Source organism: Dasypus novemcinctus, chromosome 21, assembly GCF_030445035.2.
Source record: "Dasypus novemcinctus isolate mDasNov1 chromosome 21, mDasNov1.1.hap2, whole genome shotgun sequence".
NCBI classification, from domain to species: domain Eukaryota; kingdom Metazoa; phylum Chordata; class Mammalia; order Cingulata; family Dasypodidae; genus Dasypus; species Dasypus novemcinctus.
In genome coordinates, this window is record NC_080693.1 from 80253603 (window position 1) to 80268613 (window position 15011).

The window sequence follows — 15011 nt, forward strand, 5'->3', positions numbered from 1 at the left end:
GGCCCCAGATTAAGAATGTCTAATTTAGAAAGATGTGCAGAGCTCTGATGTCTTTCCTGGAAGGTGGGAAGAAAAATCCAAGATCTAGTAAATGCTTCCCAAGTGCCACACGCCTTTGCAAGCCTTGCTTCATTGAATCTCATGCTGCTTGGAGGAAGCTCAGAGAAGCCATGTGACCTGCCCACAGCCACGCAGGGCCGGGCGTGCCTGCCCCTGAACCCACACTCTTTCCTCTGCTGCCCAGTTGTGGCAAACAGTGTCCCGCGCTGCCCGGGTGTGTTAGCCGGCCGCGGAGGAGATTTTGGGGAGGAAGAAGACAGGAGCCTGGCCCGATTGCATCTTCTAAGTATAGGCCTTCACCTTGGCCCTGACCAGAAATGAAGGGTCCCTCCCCACTGGCCCCAGTGAGCTCCTGGTGGGCAGGGGCCATGTCTGGTGCATCTCTTACCCCTCAGGGCGCCTGGCCCAGTACCCAGTGCGTGCTAAGCAGTCAGTCATTGTTTGCTCAACCACCCTTTTGGGCCTGGAGGGGCAAAGGGCTGGAGAATGGGGGTGGGGAGGAGGGCAGGACCCCCACAGGAGAGGCAGTGGGCCTGCCGGTGGGGGGAAACAAGGAGATGTCTCACCTGGGTCCTCCCACTCTTGGCCTTTCCAACAGGGTATATTAGTCAGCCAAAGGGGTGCTGATGCAAAATACCAGAACTCTGTTGGCTTTTATAAAGGATATTTATTTGGGGTAGGAGCTTACAGATACCAGGCCATGAAGCATAAATTACTTCCCTCACCAAAGTCTCTTTCCACATGTTGGAGCAAGATGGCTGCCGATGTCTGCAGGATTCAGGCTCCCAGGGTTCCTCTCTTCCCAGTCTTGCTTCTCTCTGGTTTCTCCACAAGGCCAGCTGTAGACTGTCAGGTGAACAGCTCTGTCTCGCTCACTCCCTGGGATCTCTGCCGTGTCTAAGGAGCTGTCTCTATTCCTCTGTGTTCTTCTCCTGGTTCAAGTCCTCTCTTTCTGGGGCTTGCTTCTCTTTCCTCTGTGTGCATACTTCCTGGGGCTCCAGCTTAAGACTTCAGCATCAAACTTCAACATTAAAAAAGCTCCAGCAAGCAGACTTGGCCCAATGGATAGGGCATCCGCCTACCACATGGGAGGTCCACGGTTCAAACCCTAGGCCTCCTTGACCCGTGTGGAGCTTGCCCATGCACGCTGTTGATGCGCACAAGGAGTGCTGTGCTACGCATGGATGTCCCCCCCGTGTAGGGGAGCCCCATGCACAAGGAGTGCACCCTGTAAGGAGAGCCGCCCAGTGTGAAAGTGCAGCCTGCCCAGGAGTGGCACCGCACACACCGAGAGCTGACACAAAAAGATGACACAACAAAAAGAGACACAGATTCTCGGTGCTGCTGATAAGGATAGAAGCAGTCACAGAAGAGCACACAGCAAATGGACACAGAGAGCAGACACCTGGGGTGGGGGTGGGGGAGAGAAATAAATAAAATAAAATAAAACTTAAAAAAAAACAACTCCAACTCTGTCCTTTGCCATGCCTTTTATCTTTGAGTCCCCACCCACCAAAGAGTGGGGACTCAAAGCCCTAATCATAACTTAATCACACCCAGGTTCAGACCAGTTTACAGACACAATCCAATATCTATTTTTTGAATTCGTAACTATATCAAACTGCTGCTACACAGGCCGTCCTCTTTGGATGGAGGGACTGAAAAGGTGAGTGGTGGGCAGGGCCACTCTAGGATGGGGCCTGGGCTGCTCCCATCAGGATTCTGTGGCCAATGGGGACCCCAAAGGATCTGTCACAGGAACGGTCAAGGGGTCACCCTCATCTAGGGGAAGTAGCACACAAGCAAGGAGAAGCTTTGAGGGAACCCCCAGGCCAAGGGCACCAGCGGTCACCTGTGTCCTTCTGACTCTGCCCTGCCTTCCTACGCTCCAGCAGGCCCTGTGCCTCGCCCCTCTTCCTGCATCCCTGCCTGTCTCTGCACCTGTCCAGGCTTGGAGGTGGCAAATCCCCTTAGGCCCTGAGATGTAGGTTAATGTGTCCCCTGCGCCAGGTAGTGGTGCCCAGTTGTTTGGTCAAGCAAGCACTGGGCTAATTGCAGTAGAAGGGCATTTCAAGGACTTGAATCATCAGTGAGTTGATTGCACAGATGGCTGATTGCACCAACAATCCCCTGAGGAGCTTGCTGTCAGCAGAGAGGGACGTCTCATTCAATCAGTTGAAGACCTTAAAAGGGGAAGTGATTTTTGCATTCAGAGAAAGAATCCCCATCTCTAAACAGCACAAATGCAAGAGCAAACGCCAACTGTCCAGAGCAGACGTGCCTGCGGGACCCCTGGTCTCTGTCCTGGCTTGTGTTTTTGAGAAATTTTTAACTTCTTTATTGAGTTGTAAATCCCATACCTCACAATTCCCCCATTTCAAATGAACCATTCCGTGACTTTTAGTGTAGTCATGGGGTTGTGCAACTGTAGCAGTTTAGAATTCCCAAAAGAAATATTGGATTTTGCTTGCAATCTGATCTGTACCCGGGCATGATAGAGTTATCATTAGGGCGTGGAGTCGCCACCCCTTGGTGGGTGGGAACGCAGATAAAAGGCATGGCAAAGGGCAGAGCTGAGGGTTTTCTGATGTTGGAGTTTTGATGTTGGAGTTTGATCTTGAAGACTTAAGCTGGAGCCCCAGGAAGTAAGGTCACAGAGGAAAGAGAAGCCAGCCCCAGGAAGAAAGGAACCCTGAGCCCAGAGAAAAGCAAGCCCCAGGAACGTAGGAACCCAGGAAGCCTGAACCCTCGCAGACGTCGGCAGCCATCTTGCTCCAAATAGACTGTGGTGAGGGAAGTAACTCCTGCTTATGGCCTGGTATCTGCAAGCTCCTACCCCAAATAAATGCCTTTCATGAAAACCAACCAATTTCTGGTGTTTTGCCTCAGCACCCCTTTGGCTAATACAGGCCCCGTCACCACTATCACCTCGAATGGACACAGAGCTCTCCAGGCAGCTGACGAATCTGTTCGTAACCCAAGGTGGCTGCTGAGGAGGGGATTTTGGAGACTGGGTGTGAAAAGTGAAGAGAGAGAAACAGCCCCTCAAACTCCTCCCCGCCCCCACCTTGGGCCAGTGTGGGAGGAGACCCTGTTTCCTGCTGGGAGCCGTGGCATCACCCCGGAGGGCACGGGTCCTGGTGGCCCCAGCTGCTAGGCCCTGGAGGTGGGTCTGACAAGAGCTCACGGGACCCCAGGGTGCTGCTAGCAGACCCCCGGCTCACTGCCCTCCACCCGCAGCCCTTTGCTCAGGGGTCGCCGCCCAGGAAGAGTTGCAACATGGTGCTGGTTGTTTTTTCAGTTTTTTTTAAAAAAGAGGTTTTAATGAGATATACTCACATGCTATACAATAGCCAAAGTGTCCAATCAGGGGCCTTTTTTTTTTTTTCTTTCCTTTTCTGGAGGTACTGGGGCCGGGGATTGAATCTGGAACCTCATATGTGGGAAACTGGTGCTCAGTCCCTGAGCCACACCTGCTCCCCTCAATGGCTTTTAGTATCACAGAGTTGCGCATTCATCACCACTATTTTAGGACATTTTCATTACTCCAAAAAGAAAAACCCCTACCACTTAGCAGTCACCTCTCAATCCTTCCATCCTTCCCCAGCCCTTCTCTATAGATTTATTTATATTTGCATTTTATGCAAATGGAATCATACCATACCTAGTCCTTGGTGCCTGATTTCTTTCACTTAGCATAATGCTTTTTAAAAATTATTGTAATTTTAAAAATTAGAGCAGTTGTAGGTTTATGTAAAGCTATATTAAAAAAAAACCCACAACATTCTCACCCCCCTACTGTTGACACTGCATTGGTGTAGTACCTTTGTTACACTTGATGAAAGAATATTAAAATATTACTGTTAGGGGAGCCAGTGTGGCTCAGTGGTTGAGTGATGGCTTCCCACATATGGGTCCAGGTTCAAGCCCCAGCTCTGGACGCTACAAATAAAAAAAATTCCTGTGAGCCATGGAGTCCATAGCTTGCATCAGGTGTTTTTTTCCCCCTTTTTATCTCTGAGTCGTAAGAGTTCTTAATATATTCAAGAAACAAGTCCCTTATCAGATATAAGATTTGCAAAGTTTTTCTGCCCTTCTGTGAGGTGTCTTTTCCCTTTCTTCGGGCCTCCTTTGAAGCGTGAAAGTTTTCAGTTTTGATGAAGTCCAGTTTCTCTTGTTTGTCTTTTGTTTCTGGGCTCTCCCTGTTCCTGCCCTGGTGTGGGGGCAGCGCCAACTCCTTGCCTGCCCTGGGGGAGCAAGAGTCCCGGTTCCAAAAACTTTCTTTCATAGCAGGCAATTTGTTTCTGCCCCAAGGAAACAAATTATAACGTTATGTTGTCATTTCGGCCTTTATGTCCCGTAAAATGACAAGCTCTGCCCCTTCCCCTCCACCCCTGCCCACGCTGTCAAGCAGAAGACTGCACTTTCTAGAGAGACTGACCGGGGTTCTGGGGCTGGCTCCACCTCCTTCCGGCTGTGTGACCACAGGAAGCTAGCTTACTTAACCTCTCTGAGCTTCATTTCCTCAGCTGTACGATGAGGATATGAATAGCACTTACCTCACAGGGCTGTTGCCGCGATTAGGTAAATCCTTGGGCCTGGGGTTTCTTACCCTCAACACTACTGACATTGGGGTCCTGGACCTTGTAGGAGGTCGAGCAGCGGCCCAGATTTCTGCCTGTTTGATGCCAGGTGTACCTTCCCAGTTGTGACAACCAAAATTGTCTCCAGACCTTGCCACCTGTCCGCTGGCGGGGGTGTGTGTGTGCAAACTCTCCGTGGTTGTGATCCTCCGCTGTCACCCCATCCTGCTTGGTTCATGGCAGGCTTGTACTCACGAAAAATCTTCCCCCTGTCCCCAACCTGGGCCGAGCTCGTCTCCCTTTGTAGATGACCAGACTTTGGACCCTTTTCTAGACTCTTGGGTTTCTTGCTGCACCTCTCTGGACAAGAAGAGGGGCATTTGAGCCGGGCTTTCTTGGCCCGCCAGGACTCAGACTTGTAGAAGTTAAGGAAAAGATTTCCCACGCAGAGGGAGCGGCGGAGGGTGACAGCCCGGGTGCGCACAGTGTGGCAGGAAGGCAGGGCGACGTTCCATCCGTTGGTCCTACTAGGAGCCCTTGACCACGACCGTCCTTGTCTGTCAAGACTTAGGGGAACAGGGGGGAGGCTGAGGCATCAGCCACCTGCTCCGTGGCTTGGCAGCCAGGACGCCTGGTTCTGGAGGGAAAAGGGGTGCCTCTCGGGTTGGGAGGTTCTCGGGGACAAGTCCCAGCCAGCCCTCCACTCCCGACTCAGAAGCCTCCTCGCTCAATATCTGTTGCTCCAGGAGAGCGTGGATGCGGGATTCATCAGGGTGGTGGGATTTTAAAAAATTTATTTTAATGAAAAATTTTAAAGTGGCTTTAGATTACATAAATGTTGCATAAAAAACATGAAAGATTCCCATATACTCTATTCTTTCCCTTCCCACACTTTCCCACATCTTCATTAGTGGGTCATTTGTTACAATTGATGAGCGCCCATTGAAGCATTGCGATTAACCATGGATTACAGTTTACATTATAGTTTACACCCTGTCCTGCACAATTTTCTAGGTTATGACAAAATATACAGTGGCCTGTATCTGTCACTGCAATGTCATGCAGGACAACTCCAATGCCCTGAAAATGCCCCCATATTACACCTGTTCTTCCCTGTCCCATTCCTCAGAGCCTCTGATGGTCATAGTGATAAGAGTTCTTCCATTGCTAGCATAATAATAAGTCTATAATAGAATGGTAATTAGTCTACGTTAGCCCATTGTTCATTTCCCCTTGAGGATTTAGGGATGGTGATGCCCAATGTGTTTCTAATTGAGAAGGAACTTAGATCCCATGCGGCAGATGGATGTAATTATCTTGCTTGTAGTTGCAGACACTTTCTGTTTCTTGGGATGGGCATTTTCCATCATCATCTCATTGTTAGTTGTCCTGGGTGAGTCCAATGAACTGCTGAAAATCAGGGCACATGGACAGATCAAAGATTTAAGTCTCTGGGACATAAATTTATCAAGTATAGCGTTAATTATAGGTTCAAATAAAAAGGGCAGAAGAGCCATGTGCAGAGAACCTATAAATGAGTCTAACTTTGTTACCCTGGGGAGCATAAATTCCAAAGTAAGGCCCACTGACAGGGTGTCAAATTCCTGAGCTGTCTGCCTTGCTTACAGTTTCTGAATGTCTCCAGAGTCCTCAGGAGTGCACTATTGGAGGCACTGTTTATTATGGCAGTCAGTGAGATCCTGCTGAGACTTGCCTAAGTGTAACTTCTGGAATGAACTCCTGACCTGTTTTGAAATCTTGTAGCCATAAAAACTCATTTGTATTTACCATTTCCCCCTTTGATCAAGGTCTTTTTCCAGATGCATTGTTAGTTGGCACTTGGTAATAATCTCTCAGTGCCAGGGAGGCTCATATCCCATGCCAGGGAGGCAAGATGAAGTGTGGTAGGATTTTGAGATTTCATTTCCATTGTCAGGGTTTTCAAGTTGTTTACTGAATATATGAATTCTTTTGGAGACAAGTTAGCCCTTAAGGGGAAAGTAATTTCACTTCACCCCCACAAAGTCGGAAGGGATGGGAGGTGGAAGGCCTGCGTGTTACAGAGCTTGCCCAAGGTCACGCTCCTAGTCCAGGGAAGGAGGCAGAACTCAAACCCAGAAGGTACAATGTGAATAACCCTAAACCTCATATAGGACTCTTTTTAGCTGCAGTCTTGCACACACACACACCCAAAGCCAGTGTTAGCTTTCCTTGTGACTCTGAACAAAACGGAAAGGGGATACAAACCATGTCCCACAGTAGCACTTATTCTTTATGATTTTAATGTATTTTTAACAATTTGTTTTTTATTTATATAAAAATATTTAGGGAGTGGATGTGGCTCAAGCAGTTGAGCACCTGCTTCCCACATGGGAGATCCTGGGTTCGGTTTCTGGTGCCTCCTAAAAACAAAACAAAAAAACAAACAAGCAAACAAATGAAAAACAACTCGGTGGACTTGATGTGGCTCAGTGGTTGAGAGCAGGCTTCCCATATAAAAGGTCCTGGGTTCAATCCCTGGCCCCAGTACCTCCAAAAAAAAAAAAAGTATATATATATATATTTAAATTATCTTAAAAATAAACAATTTAGTAAAACATAATTAAAAAATAGCCCCATGACCCACCATATTCCAGATCCTTGTTCTCTACAACCAGTTTCAATTCTTTTAGCTGTTTTGTTTTTTTTTCCTTCTTAGTATTTACCTCTACATTTTATAATCTTTGAATTAGTCTATGTGGATGTTTGCACTCATGTTCTGGAGACTTGAGTTTATCACTTCTCTTTTTCATTGAATATCCTCTTTCTTGATTCTCAGACCTTCATTTCTCATCAGTGGTTTACATCTTCGTTTTTTTTAAAAAAGTAATTCCTCTGCGAGCTTCCTGGGCTGAAGTGTCTGCAAGTGTCTTTATTCAGAGTTCATCCTTGGTTGACAGATTGGCTAGGTATGAAATTCCAGGCTGGAAATCCTTTCCCTGCAGAATCTCAAAGGCATGGCTCCACTGTCTTCTAGCTCCTAGTCTGATGCTACTTGAAGCCACATTTCTTACAGTCCTCATTCTGTTCCCCTTCAGTTATTCCTACCTAGCAGCTGCTTTGCAGCCTCTCACCTCCCTGGTTTCTATCCCAGCTCCCTCCACCTCCACTGGCCCTGGAGGCCTGTCTTTTTTATGCCCGCTGCCCTTTCCTGCAATCATTCCAACTCAGCGAGCCCATTCTCCCGAAGCCTGGAAAATATGAGGGTGTGGGGCGTAGGGCAGAAACGCTGGAAGCCCCCAAGGACTAATCCAAGTGCCGTACCATAAAGTCCATGTTTCTCCCGCTCTATACCAGTGAATTTTCTTGGAAAGGGGAAGGAAAGTTCTATCAGAATCAGGTGGCTTTAGTTGAAAGAACTTGTCCCACCTCTAGTTGAGAAATCGCGCTCTACGTCATGCTTTGTGAAAACAGCAGGACTGTCACCTTCCATGCGAATCAGTTAATGTTTGCAATAAAGGACCTTCGCACATGACAGATGGACAGACAATCCAATGGAATCTCATAGAAGGACTGACCCAATACCTCCTCTCTACACCTGGCAGGGTAGGGGCACAGTTTTGCTGGTGCCTCTGGATGGGGAGGGTTAGAATCTGTACACTGGGTGAGCCAGACCAGCCCTGTCCCTCGGGCCGTTCAGCTCCTGCCACTGCCCTGGCTGGACAGCAAGGTCCCAATGACACCACCGGACTGTCATTCTGTTGGGCTGCCCAGTGTTAGAACCCCCTCCCCGTGTCTGGGGCACTCCCATCCTAGGAGTCTGGCTGGGAGGCCCGTACCCAGGCGGCAGCAGGTGGGTGCCACCCCTAGACTTTGAACAGAGGACCATGAAGCTGCGGGGCCGGCCCACTGGGTAGAACTGGCCACCAGTGGCCGGTGGCTGGGGTTATAACATGGGAAGGAAACATTATTTTTTACAAAAAGAAAAATGTGTTGTGTCTTGAGGGGGGTTATTTTTGCCTCTATTACCTTTAAAAACGTTTTTATTGTAAAATATACATGATTGTATATGTAATTATAAAGCAAACACTCTTGTAACTGCCACAGAGATTGGGAAACGGAGCATGTCAGTAAAAAAAGACACCTGCCCTATGACCCGGCCACTCCATTTCTAGGAATCCAGCCTTCAGAAGTGCAAGTGAGAGCAGGCACCAAACCAAGGCAAAAGGACAAACGCTGTGCCAGCCCCAATGTGCACCTTGTCCTTCCATCTCCGCAGCCCCGTGGGGTCGGGACCCCGGGAGGTGCCGCTGAGATGAGCCCCTGGGCCGCTGAGAGACGTGCTGGTTCATGGCCTCCTGACCGAAGGTCGCTTCGGTTTGGCCTTTGTGTCACATAAATCTTAACTTGCTCATTCTTTGCTGCGTGATCCCACTTCAGGAAATTCTGCCCAAGTACAACCCGTAAACATGCCCCAAACTTCCTGCTCAAAAGTATTCTCCACCATTTTTAAAACTGTCAGTTAAGCAATAAATGCTGAATGAATTTCTGATAAATATCCTACCTACTTTGTTACCTTGTTAACACCCTAGCTTTTAAAAGGGGAAAAGTCTTTTAGATTTAAGAGCTTGGTCACCGATGAAAATATTTCAGAAATTATTTTTAAAAAAAAGTATTTGTCACAGCCATGTTTTACAGCTGCAAACAAGAAACAATCTTTTTAAACATCCAGTCATGGGTAAATAAACTGTGAGTCATTAGAAGTCCTATTTAGAAGATCATGGACTCATTTGGAAAAATTTTACTAATGTGAAAAACACTTCCATTAAGCTAAGTAAAAAATGCAGGAAACAAATTCGCTTTTTTAATTATGTGTTGAAAAAAAGACAGGACGAAAATATACCAAAATGTTTAAAATAAGAAAGAGCGGGTGGTGAGGAAGAATGTAAAAGAAACCATTTTCTCCAGGAAACTTGCCTGGTTCATCTGCCAGACATGGATTGTTCCTTTTGTCGACACTGTCTTGGTGTGCGGGGAACCAGGGGCTCATACGGGTCTTATTTGGTCCATGCTGCGTGCGTGCCCACAGGTGCGGCGCTCCCCTGTAAGCCCAGCAGGCCCTGGCGCTGCTCTAGCCCAGACAGTCCCTAGAACCAGGCCCCGCGTCCTAGTTCCTGAATGCTTTTGAGAGGCTGGAAAAGTGAACTCGGGGTTCACGCTCAGTTCGTTTGGGGGCTCCCCGGGCAGCCTTCCCGCCTAGGAACTGGTCCTCACAGCTGTGGCCTCGGGTCCTCGGGCCAGGGACCGGGGCAGCTCTTGGGCACACTTATCTGCCAGGCCCGCTGCTGGTGGCAGCACCCCAGCATTCAATCCTGGCTGCAACCTTGGAGGTAGAATTCGCCTGAACCTCATTTTACAGATGAGAGGACGGAGGTTCAGAGAGGTAACCGCTTGGCGGTAAGTGTGCCAGATCTGTCCTTAAACAGGTGCCCCCTGTTCCCAGCCCAGAGCTCCATCCTGGCCCTTCCCCGGGGAGGGGAGGGCACCTCAGTTGAGCCCCGAGGCCTCTGCTGGGGGCTCAGGAAGGAACGTGGCCCCAGGCAGATGGCGCAGGGTGAGGGTCCTGCCCTCAAGGAGCCAGAAGACCGGGTAGAGGGGCTGGGTGAAGACGGCGTGGAAGGTATGCAGGGGCTGGACCTGCGGCTCTAGGCTGTAGAAGGTGAGGCAGCCTGAGGCCACGTCCAAATCCATGCCCAGCAGCCGCCCGGGGGCCCCTCGGAGGCGCTGGGTCTTCCCGTTGTGCCAGGCCTGGACACCGTCCTCCTGGATGCACAGCCCCCAGGAGCAGGGCCCGCGGCCGATGTTGTCCGTGTGGGGCCCCAGCTTGCGCCGCGCCAGCTCTGGGTAGGCCATGCCCAGCGTCACCGAGTGGCTGGACGTGTGCAGCTCCCAGTAGTGCCGCCCGGTCCGGAAACTCTGGGTGCACTGCACCTGCCAGAACTCGAAGCTGCCGGGGCCGGCCTGGGGCCGGGGTCTGCACCGGTGCTTCACCTGCTGGTTCTGCAAGGACACGTAGAGGTGGCGGTTGGCGCTGTCTGGGTCGAAGGTCAGATTGCGATAATCTGTTGGGGAGGGAGAACGTGAGCGGGCAGGGGCGCTGGGGCCCTGCACCGTCCTGTCTGCAGAGGGAACGAGCGTGGTCGCAGCTATCATTGATTGAGCGCTGAATGTCTGCCAGGTGCTTCGCAGGCACTGGACGTCACGGGAGTGTTCCCAGAGCGAACTTTTACCAGCCTGGGTTCACAGGCGGCAGCGTGACTTGGTATGACGGGGGAAGCACTGCGAGCGGGGCCTGTGTGCCAGAATCTGTCCTTCCGCCCCCTGTGTGCTGCTTTGAGGTGGATGTGGAGGGGACCCCGAAATGGGTGTGCTGGGGGGCAGGGCCAGACCCGAGGGAGGCCATGGAACAGACGTCTTGGATGCGGTCCCAGCCTGTGCTAAATGGACACACGTGCCTGTCCACACACACATACTCGTGCAGCACGCTCACATTTCTTATGCCAGGGGGCCATGTCCATGCACACACTGCCCATGCGCACGCTTCATCTGCACACATGTGCACTGGCACCCCACATGCCCCTGCTCCAGGCCTCCTTACTCTGCCAGAGCTGCTGCCTCAGTGGACACACCGGATTCGGGACTGGTGCCAGGGGACCTGGGGCCTCTAGGGGGCAGAGCAGGATTAGGGGGGTGGATGGGGAGGGGAGCCCAGGGGGGTGGGCCCTGGCCCTGTTTCCACCCCCGGGGGAGATCCCGGCTCAGCCTCACCCACGGGGCCCGAGGCAGTAGCCTCGGCCGACGCCCCGGGGTGGCCCTCCTCTTTCAGGAGGAGGCCCCCCAGCTGGCTCAGCGTCTCCTTCAGGTGCCCCAGCTGCTGGTCTCCATCCCACTGCGGCAGGGTCAGCGGCCCGAGAGGCTCTGGGGGCACCAGGAGCTGCGATTCCTGAACGCAGGGACAGGCGACGTCAGCCCGGGTTCAAGGAGCAGGCCGGCCCACCCCCTGCCACCTGCGGCCTGGCACCTGGAGGAAGGTGTAGTCGTCCTGCTGATCCAGGAGGGCCTGGGTCCTGCAGCTGTGGCCAGCCCAGGCCTCCTGGTGGCCCCGGAGCCGCCGCTCCTCGTCCCGGGCCTGATCCAGCGCCTGTGCCTTGGCTGTCTCGATGTCCCTCAGTGCCAGGTCCTGCAGCATCTTCAGGGCCTGCAGCAGGCAGCTGAACTTGCTGGAGACCACGGAGGCCAGGGAGCAGGCTGAGCTCTGGGGGGGGGGGGCCAGGAGGAGCCTCAGCGGGGCAGGGGGACTGGGGGCAGAGAAGTGGGGCGCCAGGGGCCCTGGAACCCGGCTTCCTGCTTGGCCCCTCACTTCCTCTGGCCAGAAGGCATTTTCAAGGTGGGGACTACTTCCTGTACAGTGTCCCAGGCCCACCGCGGTTGCCTGGGGGACAGGAGGAGGGGGAGGGGGTGGGACCCGGGCTGTGTCATACCTCGATGTGGCTGCTTTGCTCTTGCAGCGCCCGCAGCTGGGTCTCCGCCTGCGTGGCCTGCTGCCGGCAGACCTCCAGCGTGGCTCTCATTTGGACCTGTGGGGTCCGCCCGGGGCACGAGCAGAGAGGGTCAGTGGACACCCGCCTGCAGACACCAGGCACCCTTCCTCGGGTCCCCGAGGTGAGGCGCCCATCTCGCCGTCACCCAGGAGAGCTGGGCCAAGTCCAGGGAGGGTCCCTGCCTGGGGCAGCAGCCCTGCGGGAGACCTGACTCCCAGCGCGTCTCCTGCGTCTTGCAGGCCACACAGCCTGGGCCGGGTCATCGCCACCCCCATCTATAAATAGGAGCAATGGCGCTGGCTCAGGTGGCCTCGCGGGGAAGGAGTGGTGACCCCAAAGCTGCTTGGTGAGGGGGTAGGTCAATGCACGTAGAAGGCGAAGCTTCTTGCTGAGCTTTGGGCACGAGCGAGGGGAGGCCCCCTAATTGTTGGTGGCCCTCTGACCCCATCGCTGACCCCCCCCCCCCGAGGATCAAAACCAGCTGTTCTCACGGGAAAGGACGGACCACGCAGGGGCTGGCGGCCACCACATTGCCAGGACGGGTTCCCACACCTGGCTGGGGGCTTCACCCGTATCTATTATCCCTGCTTTCAGATGAGGAAAGTTAGTTGATCTGGACAAGGCCAAGTCCAAGGCTTGTGTCTTCTGTTCAGACCCACTGCTTTGGGCACTGCCACTGACAAACGTAGGGCAGGCTTCCCTGGGTCACCCTGAGAAGGGTCTCCCTGAGAAGGGCCTTCCCCCGTGGAGGGGGCCTCCTTGCTCCCCACCGCACGCGGCCCCACATCCACTTCCCTCCCTCTGGCAGAAGCGCGGCTCCCCAAGCCCTGGCCTCTGGTGGCCTCGCCCCCCCCCCCGCCCCCCGCCGGCCACCTTTCGGCCTCCTTAGGTGTCCTCATTCTTGGTGACTTCAGCACCCCAGGGGTCATCCTCTGACCTCAGCCCTCTCCCCTTTGACCTCAGTGTTCTTTTCTTCCAGCTCAGCCACTCCTGCAACCCCAGCACTCCTGCAACAGCTCTGCAGCTGTTCTCTGACCTCCACCTCCCACCTAGCTGCCTCATCTAACCCCCCCCTTCCTTCCACCTCACCAGACCCCCGACTTTGCCCCACGGGCCCTCCAGCCACCCCTTCCCTCCCAGGTCAGTCTGTGCTCCATTCTCCATGCCACCCCTGACCTTGCTCTTCCTCTGTCCTGTCAAATGAGTCCAATCAACCCCATGTCCTGGCTGCTGGAACCGCTCTTAGCCGGGCTGCCAACCCCAGCGGTCACTGTCCTCACCCCACCTGGTTAGCGTGGGGCCCTTGCTGCTCCCTACTGTCCCTCCTCTGTGCCCCCCATGCCCCAGGGCTTTCTCTACCATCTCCGTGCCTACGACACCCAGATTTCTACTTCCGGCTCAGACCTCAGAGCTCTAGACTTAGGGGTCTCTGGCCTCCGCTCTTGATCCACGGGCTCTGCCACCACCCACCCATGTGCTGGGGCAGAACCCGGCGCCTCCCTCATCTCCCTCCTGCCTCTCCCGCACCCAGTCAGTGCCTCCTGCTTGCACCCCCTCCACTAGCTGTCTTCCAACCCTTCTGCGCCTGCCCCTGGCCTGTGCCTGTCCCCTGGCCTCTGTCCCCTTGTCCTTCCCCACTCGCCTGCCTAGCCCCTCAATGCCATGAAGGCCTCGATCTGACCACAGCGGCCATGCTGAGGGGCCTGCGGTGCTCCCTGTGTGGCCCTTCGTGAGCTGGCCCCTGCTGGCCTCGCGGACACCCGCGGGCGCCCTCCCTTCCTCACCGCCCCCCAACCCAAGGATCTGCCGTTAGTGACCCAGCGGGCTCTGCTCTTTTCCTTCCCAGGGCAAAGGCGCAGGCGGCTTTCTCTGTGGGGAAGGTTCTTCTCGGGACCCTCCAGGCTAGGCCTCCTCAGCCTAAGTGCCACCTCCCCTTTCTCCCCCTGCCCCTGTCAGTCCCGCTGCCGTCTCCCCTGTGCTTCCCGTATTTCACTTTGTGGTAATAGACTTTCCTCTTTACATGCTCATGGTCTAACCCCTTAAGCAGACTAAGTCTAGGAGGACAGGAACTTCATCTGGTTTGCTTCCCGGTATATACGCGTAGGTATACAGTTGGTGCTCAGTAAACATTGACTGAAGGAGTGTTAGCTGAGCTCCTGCTCTACCCAACAGTCTTCGAGGGCTTGCAAGGGCAGCCCCTGAGCCCGGAGGCCCCGGCTTACACTCTGAGGGCTGCGGGCCCGGGGGGCACCCGGACTCTTACGATCAGTCCCGGGCCGCGGGGAGGGTCGTGCCGCGGGCCCCTCCTGGCTCCGCCGGGCTCCCGGCCCCTCACCTCGCGCGCGCGGCGCTCGGCGTCCAGCAGCGCCAGCTCGTGGCCGCGACACTCGCTCACGGTGCACGCGCAGCACGCGCAGCGGCCCTCGGTGCGGCAGAAGAGCTCGAGCCGCCGCCCGTGGCGGGGGCAGCGCGCGCCGGGGTCGGCGGCGTCGGGCCGGGGCGCGGGGCCGGGGGCGGCGGGCGCCCCCGCAGGCAGCGCCTCCAGCACGCCGCTGAGCACCACGCTGCGGCGCAGCTGCCCGGCGGCCGGGAAGGGCTCGCGGCACACGGGGCACATCGCCCCGCAGCGGTCCTCCGAGTCCTGGATGCAGGCCCTGCAGAAGCTGTGGCCGCAGGGCAGCGTCACCGGGGCCCGGAAGCGCTCCAGGCAGATGGCGCAGGTCAGCTTCTCCTCCAGCAGCTGCGCGGCCATGGCCATGGCGCCGGCGGCCCGGCCCGGGGCGGGGCT

At 54.4% G+C, this 15011-nt stretch overlaps 1 protein-coding gene across 2 annotated transcripts; it reads right to left on the reverse strand.

Annotated features, from left to right (window-relative positions):
• Nucleotides 1-9464: 9464 nt before the first annotated feature.
• Nucleotides 9465-15011, reverse strand: TRIM65 (tripartite motif containing 65). Of its 2 annotated transcripts, XM_058284753.2 has the most exons (6): nt 14559-15009; nt 12164-12259; nt 11704-11937; nt 11451-11625; nt 11281-11346; nt 10037-10744 (listed from the first exon to the last, which is right to left on the reverse strand). In XM_058284753.2, exons 1-6 carry the CDS (start codon nt 14979-14981, stop codon nt 10170-10172), a joined length of 1569 nt encoding a protein of 522 aa, XP_058140736.1. In that variant the 5' UTR covers nt 14982-15009; the 3' UTR covers nt 10037-10169. The 2 variants fall into 2 exon arrangements, with proteins under 2 accessions (XP_058140737.1, XP_058140736.1); XM_058284754.2 differs by lacking the exon at nt 11281-11346 and having other exon boundaries at nt 9465-10744; nt 14559-15011.

What these genes read in the sequence shown, in the direction of transcription:
- TRIM65 (XM_058284753.2), bottom strand. Translation starts at nt 14,981, where the DNA reads ATGGCCATGGCCGCGCAGCTGCTGGAGGAGAAGCTGACCTGCGCCATC. An exon ending in CCGAGCGCCGCGCGCGCGAG is followed by an intron (nt 12,260 to 14,558) that starts GTGAGGGGCCGG and finishes CGGACCCCACAG; the next exon opens with GTCCAAATGAGAGCCACGCT. An exon ending in ACGACTACACCTTCCTCCAG is followed by an intron (nt 11,626 to 11,703) that starts GTGCCAGGCCGC and finishes CCCTGCGTTCAG; the next exon opens with GAATCGCAGCTCCTGGTGCC.